Here is a 14,110-nt window from a genome sequence, read left to right on the forward strand (position 1 = left end):
TTAAATGGCATTATAAATATATTATTTAGAGATAAGAAGAAATGCTAAAAGAAAAAGCCAAAATAGTTGGGAATGGTTGCCTCTATGGAAGATAATGGGGGGATCAAGTGATTACTTATTTTCATAATAAACCATATAGAAGTATTTGGAATCAGAATGTATATAAAAAAATTAGGCAGAAAATAAATAAATTTATAAAAAAAAAAATTAGGCAGAAGAGAGGTTAAAACAATGTCAGTAAAATAAACAGGTTAGTCCTCAACACTGGTTTCTCAGTGTTGATGTAAAAAACCCTTGCTTCAATTTAAAAAGAATTGGTGAATAGTTTGAGAGTTTTGTATTTAATTAATCTTTATAAAAATAAGTGTCAGTTGTCTTTATAAAAATAAGTCAGTGTCTGTCAGTTGATGTAGTCTCAGAGGGTGATGATGTGACCGTAGGCAGCTTAACTGGAAGAATAGGTTACCTGGGCCGTAAGAAAATGCAGCTAGTAAATATTATAGCTGTCAGGGCTATTTGCAGCTGTGTCATGGTGGTAAACTCAGAGTCACTGCATTCTTTTTTTTTTTTTTGGTGGCCCAGCATGGCCTGTGGGATCTTAGCTTACTGACCAGGGATTGAACCTGGTCCTGGCATGAAAGCGCCTAGTCCTAACCACTGGACTGCCAGGGAATTCCCCAGAGATCAGAGTCTTAATATAATCTTCTTCCTAATAAATATGCATTGTGGGTTATAGTCAGGCTTGTTGTAGGAAAATGTGTTCTCTTCTACGAAAAGCCTTTTGAGGAAAATCATTCTTTCTCTGAAGAATTCTGTAATTTCATAGCTTTTAAGTTACGGAATTTAATTTTAATAAGGAAAAAAAGTCACACAGCAGAGGTGACCTATTAAATAAAGTTATAACATACCTAGAAAACTGTGTCTGGTGATATTACAGAAGTGTTGTCACAGGATGATAGTAACACAGATCCAAGACTATCAGCCCACAGACTTAGATTTAAGCAATTGCCCCCAGATTCAGGTTTGAGAACTTTAGTGTAAAAAATTCCTTCTGTTAAAAGATGAAAGAGTGACATCAGATAGTTTGCGCTTGGGCAGAGCATAATTTTCCTATAGCCCATTTATATCTGTGGAGCTTAGCTGTGGAGGTGAAATAAATTTGGATAGAAAAGTTATTCTATGGAATAAAGAATCTTGCCTGGTTGAGTTTCTACAGAAATGAGTCTGAGAGGGGCTAGGCGTCCTTTTCCGAAATGGTTCTATTTCTTTGTCACATCCTAGGAGCCTTCTCGGAGAAGGCAACGGCAACCCACTCCAGTACTCTTGCCTGGAAAATCCCATGGACGGAGGAGCCTGGTAGGCTGCAGTCCACGGGATCGCTGGGAGTCGGACACGACTGAGTGACGTCACTTTCACTTTTCACTTTCATGCACTGAAGAAGGCAATGGCAACCCACTCCAGTGTTCTTGCCTGGAGAATCCCAGGGATGGGGGAGCCTGGTGGGCTGCCGTCTATGGGGTCACACAGAGTCGGACACGACTGAAGCGACTTAGCAGCAGCAGCAGCATCAGGAGCCTTCTAGTTTTTCCCTTAAGAGCTTTAAAACATGATTTAAAAAAAAAAAAATTTAAACTTTTAATTTTGTATTGGGGTATAGCCAGTTAGCAATGTTGTGATAGTTTCAGGTGAACAGTAAAGGGACTCAGCTATACATATATATGTATCCATTCCCCCCACCCCCAAACTCCCCTCCCATCCAGGTTACTACATAACATTGAGCAGAGTTCCATGTGCTATACAGTAGGGCCTTGTTGGTTATCTGTTTTAAATATAGCAGGGTGTACATGTCCATCCCTAAGTGTCCCTTCCCCTTACAGCCGTAAGTTCATTCTTTAAGTCTGTTAAAACATGGTTTTTGAAGAAAAACCCTTGCTTCCCAGCCAATCTTGTTAATTCTTTCTTGTGGGGAGGGAAGGCAACAAAAGAAGTTGTGATGGGTTGAATCATGTACCTCTGAAAGATATGTCCACTTGGGACCTGTCAATGTGACCTTATTTGGGGCGGGGGTGGGGGGAAAGGTCTTTGGAGATGTAACTTAGTTAAGGCACTCGAGACGAGATCATCTTGGATTTGAGTGGGCCTTACATTCAATGATGAGTGTCCTTAGAAGAGAAGAGAAGGGGAGGAGACACTCAGGGGAGGTCATGTGAAGACAGAGGCAGCAACTGGAGCAATGCACATACAAGCCAAGAAACCGAGATGGCCAGCAACCACCGGAAGCTAGAGGAGAGTCACGTTGCGGTTCTCCCGCGTGCTTCCAGAGGGGATGAGCCCGGCGGAGACATTGATTTCAGACTTCTGCCTTCTGGAGCTGTGAAAAAAAATCTATTATTTTAAGACACCCAGTCTGTGATAATTTCTTACAGTAGTCAGAGAAAAAGATACACAGCTGTTCCAATATGACTTTTCAGCAGAGCCCTCAGCCAGCTGGGTCTGCCCTCTTGTTGCCCCCTATCCTGTTCTCTTCAGGAGAGAGTGTGTGTCCTCAGTCGACTGGTAACATTTTTTTAAATATATTTGCTACAAAAATGCTTTATATTTTCTTAACCTTTTCTCCCAATATAACAGATTTATTAATTTAACAGATGTCTGTTAGATGACTTCATCCAAGGAAAAGGCCAAATCTCAAGGAAGTTGCAGCCAAGGCACTGGAAGTCTAAAGTCATGGGAAGATCAGTGTCATTCAACTAATATTCACCTTGGATCTAAGATGAACCAGACACTATGGGAGATCAAGAGGTTTAAGTCAGATGTAGTCCCTGCCTTTAGGGTTATTAAATCCTATAAAGGGGACTTCCCTGGCAGTCCAGTGGTTAAGAATTCACCTCCCAATGCAGGGGATGCAGGTTCGATCCCTGGTCAGGGAAGATCCCACATGCCGTGGAGCAACTAAGCCCATGTACCATACCTACTGAGCCAGTGCTCTAGAGCCCGTGAGTCACAACTATGAATCCACACTCGCAACGAGAAGCCACCACAATGAGAAGCCCACTCACCACAATGAAGAGTAGCCCCTACTCGCTACAACTAGAGAAAGCCCACATGTAGTAACAAAGACCCAGCTCAGCCAAAAATAAATAAATTAATAAACTTAAAAAAAAAATTAAATTAAATTAAAAAAAAAATAAATAAATCCTATAAAGGATGGAAGACACAATCTTAACGACCTTTAGGGAAGAAAGGAATTGATGTTATCAAAGCTGAATAAGGTCCCATGCTCCCTCTAGCAAGGTGCCAATTTCTGCCTTAGGATGTGCTCAGGGCTCACTAGAATGAAGTTTTCTATGCAGTTATCTGAAGGTAAATTTAGAGAAATGTACATGGGAAGCAGGAAATAGGAGTCAGTTAATGAGTTAGTTGAAGTCCAAGATTGAATGAGGTCAAGCACATGATTCTTGCCTTCAAAGTTGGAGACAAGATTTAGGCACCTATATCATATAAGAGTGTTTTCACATAAAAGTATCAGAACACAGAGTGGCTTAGCCAGTTATCATCTTTTGTAATCAGCAATCTACAGTCTTAGGTAATCAGCAATCTGCAGGTAGGTAGTTTCCAGTGAGGGGAAAGCAGCAGGTAAGGAACCATCTGCAAATTAACACCAGAAATCAAGTTGGCCAGCAAAACTGTGAGAAAATAAATTTTTGTTGTTTAAGCCACCTAGTCTATGGGTTTTGTTATGGCAGCCCAAGCTATTACAGGAAGAAAATTTTTCTTAGAAACCTCCTTGTGAATTTTGCTTTAAATTTAATTGCTGGGAAAAAGTCACATGGCCACCACTAGCTTCATGAGAACTTGGGAAAGTATGTGAAAAAATGCAATGAGACCAGCACTATTGGCTTCCATCAGTCACAGCTGACCGTGTGTGACTGGATGCATCATCAACCCTAACAAGACAGATGTTCTGTTAACGGGAGGAGGGCAAAGGCTTCAGATGGGCAAATGACCTTTCTGCTAGAGCCTGGGACAGTTAGAGAACTGTGTACAGGAATTATATCCAAGTAGACATTACTCCCAATTCTATCAGTTGAATGTCTACTTGGATATAATTCCATTGCCCTCCTCCTCTGTCAACAGAACGTCTGTTTTGTTAGGGATGACTTCAATACAGTTTCCGTGCTATAGCCAGTGCATAACATGGAGCTGATCATTCCTACTTACCATCTTTTCCCATCATTTCTGAATAAGGCCCATTGCTCCTTATATTCTAATTCAGTCTGTTTTCCTTGTCTCATATCCTACTCCATCACTCTGACTAGCCATGCGAATGTGCTGACGGTTGCCTCAATATATCCAGTATTCTCACATTCTATCCTTAGCTCAAGCAGTTCTCTCTCCACACTGAATGCAGTTATCCAGTTTCTTTACTTGGTAGACATAGAAAAGCAAAATACAAACTATTTTCTCCAAGCATAGCAAGGCTTGTCCTAAGCAAACAGTGGTTTTCCTGTCTTTGCTTTGAGGTTTTAAATTAGTCTCATTTAATCCACACAACCTGCGCTGTAAGAATTATTGCAGACAAATTCCATTTAGTAAAGAGCTATTCCATTTCATGGAAAGGATAACTGAATCTGGACTATTTGAGGGCTGTACAGCAAAGGGCCATAGGAATGTTTTTCCTTATCTCATCTACTGGCAATCACCATTTGCTTCTTTTCAAATCAGAAATTGTAACATATACTCACTCATACTTTCTGCAAACTACTATACAAACAAGTGTTGGTCACTTCCCCCTAAGCTATTTAAATTGACCTTCATGTGTCAAAGGGCCTCCATCAATCCCTGATTGACTTCTGAATTCTACCATTACTTAGTTACTTCCATTAGTTTTCTTGACAGTGCTCATTTATCATAAAATGTGCATTTTCACATCTGTTGTGAACTCTGCCATAGCATCTTGCAACATCTCCAACACTATCAATTTGTTTGCTATTCATCAGCCATTAAGAGATCACACTGATCAACAAAACATGAAATAATGGAAGAAAAAAGATCACAGCAGAGTAAACAAATTGACTGGGAGCATATGATATTGTTTACTCTATATGTTGATTGATGGGTCACGAGAAAAATATTTATTTTAACTGCTCAGTAGAGTAATAAAAAATCCATTCCTCTCTTAAAAAATACAAAACTATTTCTAAGACAAACAGTCTAAAACAAGCTAACACCATATAGGTCAGAACTAAATGAGGAATGTTATTCTTATAGGGGATATAAGTGAGGCAGAGATGGAGAACTGGCTCAAGGCCACTTTCCTAAGATTAGAGCCAAAATTTGAACCTAAGTCTGGTGGCTCAGATAGTAAAGAATCTGCTTGCAATGCGGGAGACCCAAAGTTTGATTCCTGGGTCAGGAAGATCCCCTAGAGAAGGGAATGGGAACCCACTCTAGTATTCTTGCCTGGAGAATCCCATGGACAAAGAAGCCCGGTAGGCTACAGTCCGTGGGGCTGCAGAGTCAGACATGACCAAGTGACTAATACTTTCACTTTCACTGCCTTGCTCTGTGGTAGATGTTCTTTTCACCATACCACTCTCTCTTTCTATAGTTCTTGACACATGCTATTGTAATCATTACTTTTTGGGTTTTTTTTTTCTAAATTGTCTCCCTCTTTAAAGTGGATTGAGGAAGAGAGTGTTATGGATGGTTTGATCTTCCATGCAGACCACTAACATTTCTCTGTATCAGCAATAAGCCTGTTTCTCTTACCATTCATGTATTCTCACCTGAGTACCAGTTTTTACCTTTTATGTGAGAAGGTTTGGGAATGTATATATACACAGATTTTATTCCAAATTCTAGAGGCAGGCTTGTTCCACACCTGTTTCTGTGTATCATATCACTTGTCTTAAAGTCTCAACAGAAAATTTTAGCTTAACATTCCCTTATATATTCAATTGCTCAATCGGGAAATTCAAAGCTTGGGTTGAATAAAATTGTAGCTTCACTTTTCAGTTCTATACACTGAAGTAACAAAATTTGAAGATTGATAAATTTTACATTCCCTTAAATTTTACCTTCTTCAGTTTATGGTGTGAATTTTATGATTTGAAAATACCCAGCATACATTAGAGTCCCTGTTAGATGGTTTTACACTTGATTTTGCTAATCAGGCAAACTTTTCTTTAATTGAGCTCAGAGCCTGACTGCAGTTTGCCCAGAGGCATGGGAACTTCAATTGCTCAGTCATTCCACTCCTTACACATTGAGTTTCTGATCTCAGTTTGATAGTTTTCTATTTGGGTAAGAGGGGACCCTCATACTACATCTTCTTCCAACCAAATATAAATATTTTATTTGAATAAGATGATGATTACTTTGTACAAACGTAGCTCATGAATGCATTGGTGACTATGAATTTTAGATACTTGTGAGGCCTCCATGTTGACAGGCTAAATCACTGGTTGTTTCACTTTCTTGTACTGTAGAGTTTACAGTTTCCACAGTGTATCATCACAAGTGCTTATTAGTAACAACAGCAGCTTTCTTTTCCATTCATAGAGACACTCTAATATTTGCATTTTCTGTAATGAGAATTAGTGTTGCTTAGAAGAATTTTTGCCCTTGAGGAAAAGCTTTTAAGAGATTACCCATAGGCTAGAGATAACTGCATAGAAAAAGAACTAGACCAAGACTCCAGAGACCTGGATTAAAGTTCAAGAATGCTTGAGAGAAACTAGAAAACTATGTTATTATCCTAATTTTTAATGTTATTTTTAATGGTTTTAAAATCTTTTTTTTCTGTGTAAGTATGTTCTCTTTTGGAGTGCCTCAAAATAATGTCTAATATTATTTAGCATATAAATAGATAATCCCATAATTTATTTAAGCTTTTACAGTTTTCAAGAAATTTTAATAAATATAAAAACCTAGGAATATCAATTTTTTTGCAAGATACAATATTTATAAATCACATCAATTTAGTCAAACATACTTTTTATTTAGAAAAAATTATCCAGCATTACAAAATGATAACATAAAAGATAGAAATTATCTGTAGGCATTGTATTAACCACTGTTTATAGTTTAGTATACATTTCCCTGATACTTATTTTTCTAAACATTTATTTGTGGTGATTTTTTCCTTTGTAAACAAAGATAGAACGTCATCATCCATGCAGTTTTTTCATATATGGATAGCTCTTGAATAATCTCTTGTGTTTACATTATGTCAAATCTATTTCATCTTTTAAATTGCTACACAGTGTTCTAGAGTTCATCCGGTCAGTCGATTATTGATAGACATTTAGATTGTTCCCAGTGTTTCTCTAATATGATCAAAACTGCATAGATTTTCTCAAACACTTATGTTTGGAATTTCTGCAAGTACATCTGAAGGATAAATTTCTGTTTAGAATATCTGTGTTTTAGAATAAGAGCATTTGCAAATTTAAAAGGCATTCCCAAATTGTCTTCCAAAAAAGGTTATATCAGTGTCCATTCCCATCAACAATGCATAATCAGAGTTTGACAAACTACTTATTTTCTTATCCTTTTTTCAACATGTGTAAAATGAGTTGGCTGGAGCAAATGCATTTATATTCTTGCCTGATTGTCTCCCACCATGGTTGGCAAACTCCTAGGGTCAGGCAGTACGGCTTGCTCAACTTTAATTACTTAGTGTATAGCACATTGCCTAGCACATAGTTCATCAGTGATTAGAATGTATGAGATAACAGAATACATATATGTGTGTGTGTGTGTGTGTGTGTGTGTGTGTGTGTGCTCTTTGCCTTCTGTTCTAATGAGGTAACTCTTGGTGGGCTCCTGGATGGGTGCTGGTCACCAGAAAGATGAAGCCATGATTAGAAACTTGGAATTTTCAACCTTACTCCCCATCTCCAGAGAAAGGAGAGGAGCTGGAAATGAAGTTAATGATCCATCATGCCTAGTTAATGGTGCTTCCATACAAACCCCTCAAGTGAGTCTGAAGAGTTTCTGGGTTTGTGATTGCTTGGAAGTGCTGGGACTGTAGTGCTCTGGGAGAGAGCATGGACGCTCTGTGCCACTTCCCTACATGTCTTGATCATCTGAATGTTCATCTGTATCTTTTATCATACCCTTTTACAGTAAACCAGTAATCAGCAAGTATTCTGCTTTCCTTAATTCTGTCAGCTGCTCTAGCAAATTAATTGAACCCAAGGTGAGGGTTTTGGGAATCTCTGATTTATAGCTAATGGCTCAGAAACACTGGTGACAAACTGGACTTACTATTGAAGTTAGGGTGGGGAGCAGTCTTGTGGGACTGAGCACTACTTAAGCTATGTATCTAATGATACCTCAAGGTAGATAGTGTGAGAGCTGAGTTAAATTGGAGGACATCCAGCTGGTGTCACAGAATTGCTTGGTATTGGAACAATTCCCACACATTTAGTGACCAGAAGTCTCAGAAGTGAAGTGTTCTGTGTGAGTGGTAAAGGGGAGACTCACAAGAAAGTGAGTTTTCCCTACTCAGGAAGGCTCTTGAATTCCTACAGCTCTTACATAGTGTCTTTCAATTGGTGATGATAGTAGGTTGAAAATAAAACTGTCCCCTTTTATAAAAGTAGGCAAAAGATCAAGAAAATTTGATCAAGTTTATCCCATCATGAGGAGAGCTAAATCAACTCCTTATTCTAGATGATCTTAAGACTACTGCCTCCCTCTGATTAAACCTGAGACTATTTGATCAATTAAAGGAAATGTTTTCAGATGTTTATTATAAAGTCTTAATAGGGCTTCCATTTTTCCCAGTGCCAGTTTTAGATTTTTATATCTATTCTTCTCTGTGATAACGGTAATATTTTGGGTTTTCATGAGAATTTCTAAGAGTATATGGCAGAAATACAAGCCTGCAATTACTGTATATTCTTTTAGTTCAACATAATGTGAATTAGGAAGCACCGGGCTTCCCTCATAGCTCAGTCGGTAAAGAATCTGCCTGCGATACAGGAGACCTGGGTTCGATTCCTGGGTTGGGAAGATCCCCTGGAGAAGGAAATGGCAACCCACTCCAGTATTCTTGCCTAGAGAATCCCATGGACAGAGGAGCCTGGCTGGCTACAGTCCACGGGGTTGCAAGAGTCAGACATGACTTAGCAACTAAAGAGAGAGAAAGAATGTGAATGCAATAAGGTAATGTTATGTTGGAATCCTTAAATGAGATAAGCAATGGTGAAAAAAATTATGACTTGGAGAGACATACAGAGTATTTTTCTTGGCCCTCAAATGCAATGGAAAATGTGTGATACTGGAATCAGGTAGACTTGGTCCTGCCAGTTATTATCTCTGAGTCAGAATATGTCTATTTCCTCATCTATAAAATGGGAATAATTATATTACCTACATATAAGGATTATTAGAGATTATTCTGAAAATCAACCAATATTCATCTTTGAGGTGCCAGTCCTCCTCTGAAAAGTATTCTTGCCTCTCTTCTCCCACAGAATAAGGTAAAATTACCATGTCTTTGGGCATTCCCCCACCTCCACTCTACACCAGGACCCTCCACTATCATTGCATTTCTTATTGTATTGAAATTGCATCTACATATACCTGTCACTTGCCACTAGACTGTGATATCCTTATAACCTTTATGTCTTCAGCACTTAGAGAACCTACCCATCGTATGAGCTCAGTAAATGTTAAGTGAATGAATGACATATTTCAAGTGCTTGCTTGGCACTTAAAGTATTTTGTTCTTGACTTCTTTTGTAAATTTGCATCTCCAACATTTTTTATCAAGGAAAAGATTTATCTTTTGTTTATGATGCTTTACTTATTAAAATATAGGATTAGAATTGCTTTTGGATCCATTCTAGGTAATTAGATACACTGTAAGAGATGTGGTTCATGGAAGGTTAAGATTTATCAAACTACATGAATAACAGGATGACCTTTAGTCATAGCCTATGCACATACATCCAGAAAAAATTAATCATTTGAACTTTTTGTCCATATTTTTTGTAAATATATAACTTGACAGTGCCAATTTAGATCCTCAAAGCAATGTATTGGAGACCTTTCTTCATTTGTCTCAGCTGCCTTATTTCACTGTGTTACAAATGCAGTGAAATGATGTTAATTCTGTGCTTAATTATGCTTAGCATAATATATATGCAGCCCAGTGTTTATCAGTTGGATATAACAAAAATGCTATTGTTTCTTCCTACCTTCCTTCTGCTTATCATTTGTTGATTTTTGAAAACAGCTGGGGTTGTTCCATGTGAATGGAAACAATTTCAAAGCCGTACAATAAATGCTTTCTCTCTCAATACCATCTTATATCACCTGTGATCTTTGCTTTTTAAAGTTTTCATGAAAACTTTTAACCCGACTTTTGCTATCCTTTCAGATCAGAAGAAATCTGTTAGATAAAAAATGTTCACATTTGAATTTTTCAAATGCATGCATATTTCATCCATTGACACAAGAACTTCCATATCTCAAAATTGACTATTAAAAAATCTGTCTGGCATGTGTTGATTCATGTTGACATAAAAGACCATCTTAATATGATGGCTGGGTTTTCATGGCTTAAGTTCTCATGTTTTTAACTGTTACTAATACATGTAACTTAGAAGTTGGATAGTGAGTAGCTTTTGGATAGTATTTATTTAAAAAGGATCCTTTCAGGTGGTTTGTCCATTAGAGATGAGTTTACTAAAAAAAAAGTTCCTTTAAATTTTTTTCAGTGCAAGGTCAAAACTGCAATTAGAACATCAGTGTAATTATTGAAGATCATTGTAGCTTATGTGGTTTTTCCTGAAAGTTCTAAGATTAAAATTCATGAAAAATATTCTTGATGGCAGTCAGTATTTGTTAAAGATTAACATATATTTTTATTTTGGGACCCACCATGTGGCATGTGGGATCCTCATTCCCCAATCAAGGATTGAACCTATGCTCCTTGCAGGGGAAAGAGTGGAGTCCTAACCACTGGATTGCCTAGAAATTCCCAAATTAACATCATATTTGAGAGTAGTATTATAAGTAAAATTTAGATCATTATAAAACATATGAGTTGTGCTTTAGTAATAATAGCCATGCCTATTAAACAACTATTCTATGTCAAGTGTTTTACATAAATTATATATTATTATCTCATTTATCCCTTAGAGCAATCCCTTTTAAGTTTGAGGACCAGAAAGTTAAGGATTTTGTTCAGATTTGGTAAGCGAAAGATGCAGGATCAGAAGCCTTGCTTGCCTGTGCTGAATTCTTGCCCTGTATCTGTTGATACTGCTCATCTTCCTTCACTCATCCTGCCACCAGGGGGACCCAGATGATAGAGAGCCAAATGAAAGCTCCAGCCAAGGGCCTACTCTATTCTGAACATTGTGTGTGTGTGTACTCAGTCAGTCCAACTCTTTGAGACCCCTAAGTTCAGCCCACCAGGCTCCTCTGTCCATGAACTTTTTCCAAACAAGAATACTGAAGTGAGTTGCCGTTTCCTACTCCAAGGAATCTTTCCGATCCAGGAATTGAACCCTGCGTCTCCTGCATTGGCAGGGATTCTTTACCATTGAGCCACTTGGGAAGCTATTGCTGATACCCTAAATCCTTTCTATCTTTCCTTCTCAGTAAACTTAACACATCCAGAAAGGAATTTTTAGGCTCACTTTTCTTCTTCCTTATAAGTCTTTTTGTTCTAGCAAATTCTAAATGCTAGAGAGCCTCTTCCTTCAGTATAGGTTGCTCAAGGTGGTCACATCAACTAGTGCCATGATTTCTTCCTTTTCTCTCTTTCCTTCTGATCTGTCTTTGTCAACACTGACTGGCATGTAATAAGTGCTCAATAAATGGCAGCTATTGTGCAGTGGTAAGGATTCCGCCTGCCAATGCAGGAGATGCAGGAAACTTGGGTTTGATTCCTGGATTGGGAAGATCCCCTAGAGTAGGAAATGACAACCCACTGCAGTATTCCTGCCTGGAAAATCCCGTGGACAGAGGAACCTGGTGGGCTACAGTCCATGGAATCACAAAGAATCAGACACAACTGAGCGACTGAGCACCTTGCTACTTTTCAGGTTCTGGGGCTCTGCCCTGAAGGGATTTTTGATACTAACAGTAATCACAGCTAATATTTATTACACACTATGTACTAGAATCTCTTTCAAGCACTTTAAATGCATGTGCTGTTATTGTGTCTGTCTTTATCAAGCAAGGGAAAGGCGAGGCTCAGCGAGTACATTACCTAAGATAACACTGATAGCTGGTTGGCAGTAATAGTTCTGGAGCTCAAGTTTTCTGACTTCCAGCTCTCTACTGACTCACATGATGGTTGTAGAAATGTGTTACTCAAATTTCCTTCAAGAGAATCTGCTGTGAGGACCATAGTTGATGACAGACTCCAGCTTCCAAACCCTATAAAACTCCCATGATGTTCATACCAAACCATGCTTCCTTCCCCTGGACTGCACTTAGACACTGATTGAGCGTGGTGGGGATCATAATACTGGCTTATTTCAGAAATGGAAAAATAATTCAACATTAGCAACTCTGTTAATATAATTCACCTAGAGGAAAACAAATAAAAGAAATCACATAATCATACCAATCGAGGGTTGGAAAAAAAACCTCAATAAACTAGGAACTACGTGGCAACATTTCAAACTAATAATTACCATCTAAAAGCTAGTATCATGTGTTAATGAAAACACAATGAGAAAATCTCCATAATGTCAAGAATAAAGCCAGAGCATCACTACTTTTTTTTTTTTTTTACAGTTTTTACAAATATTTTGTTTATTTTAATGAAGCTGGTACAGACACTGTCCATTTAAAACCCATATCCCAGGCCAAAAAGTACAAATAAAGTCAAAAAGAGCAGTGTTCTGTTGTATACACTTCTGCATGAATAACTTTAACTGCTAATGAAAATTAGATCTTTTCTGGGATCTTCTGACAAGATTTTTCTTTCATCTTAAAATGCTTTCTCTTCAGTGAAGCCATCTTTGGAGTTCGTCACTATTCTCTGTCATTTTGACTCCAACTGGATATTCCTCTTCTTTTGGTCCAGACCCTCAGATTTTAAAAGTAGCTTCAAGTTAAGGAAAGGTCATTTTTCCACAGTTCTGTTTTCCGAAAAACTTCCATCTCCCACTGAAAGTCATAGTCCAGGAGTGAAGCAATCACATGCTAGAACTTCAGGGCCAATTGGAAAGTCATTAGGAACACTTGCATTAGTTGATCTTATTTATCACAAGCCTGCAAATGCACAGTCCTGGAAAAGGCGGGCTCTCTATGTACACATGTAATTTTTAAAAAGGAGAGAGTGATATGAATGGGGCTGAGGTTTGATCACCAAAAATCAGCACAATGAAAAGAAACAATAATGAATAATGGGCACGAGAATTCAAATTACCGGATGTTTTAAAGAGATGGGGTGCCAGTTTTCAACTCTGTTTTGAACACCACATTACAAAAGAACTATTTTTAAAAATAAAAAAGGATTAAGGGAAAAGAAAAAAAATAAAAAGAATATCTAAACCGTTGAATGACCCCCTGTTTGTTCCTGATAAACTTCAATCACATCTTCTTCCTCCATTCCCAGTTCTTTTGGAGTGTGATTATCAGCAATTCTCTGACCTTCAAAGAGAAACCTGAGTGAATTCATGGGAACTCCCTGTCTTTGACAGTATGATTCTTTGAGTTTCTTGAGATGTGTCGTCATTTTCACTTTGAAGTGAATCTCACTGCTATCCTGTCCAATGACTTTGAGTTTAATATATTCTCCTTCCTTCTTATCCCCCAAGTCCTCGGTTGAAGGTTTTGCTTCCTGGTCAGACATGGTGACGGTGGTTTCCCCCGGGGTCTCCGCACACCAGCGGCCTCGGGTAGGTAGAACCTCGCTCCGGGGTTTACCTACTTTTTTACTTTAAAAACTTGCTCCAAGTTTTTTATTTCAAGCAAGGACACTTGCTCTTTGGAAGAAAAGCTATGACAAACCTAGACAGTGTATTAAAAAGCAGAGACATTACTTTGTCAATAGGTCCATATAGTCAAAGCTATGGTTTTTCCAGTAGTCATGTATGGATGTGAGAGTTGGGCCATAAAGAAAGCTGAGCAC

At 38.2% G+C, this 14,110-nt stretch overlaps 1 protein-coding gene and 1 long non-coding RNA gene across 2 annotated transcripts in view; one reads left to right on the top strand and one right to left on the bottom strand.

Moving 5' to 3' along the window:
* LOC145539016 (uncharacterized) overlaps positions 1-14,110 on the top strand; it is a 43,980-nt gene that overhangs the window by 12,615 nt on the left and 17,255 nt on the right. The gene's annotated exons all lie outside the window — the stretch shown is intronic.
* Positions 13,396-13,899, bottom strand: LOC145539013 (small ubiquitin-related modifier 1). Its single transcript, XM_081572248.1, has one exon. It carries the CDS (start codon positions 13,829-13,831, stop codon positions 13,526-13,528), a length of 306 nt encoding a protein of 101 aa, XP_081428374.1. The 5' UTR covers positions 13,832-13,899; the 3' UTR covers positions 13,396-13,525.

Source organism: Giraffa tippelskirchi, chromosome 2 (genome assembly GCF_054371585.1).
Source record: "Giraffa tippelskirchi isolate mGirTip1 chromosome 2, T2T-mGirTip1v1.2.pri, whole genome shotgun sequence".
Classification (NCBI taxonomy): domain Eukaryota; kingdom Metazoa; phylum Chordata; class Mammalia; order Artiodactyla; family Giraffidae; genus Giraffa; species Giraffa tippelskirchi.

Bases quoted from the DNA above. Each gene is read 5' to 3' on its own strand.
- LOC145539013 (XM_081572248.1), bottom strand. From the start codon at position 13,831: ATGTCTGACCAGGAAGCAAAACCTTCAACCGAGGACTTGGGGGATAAG.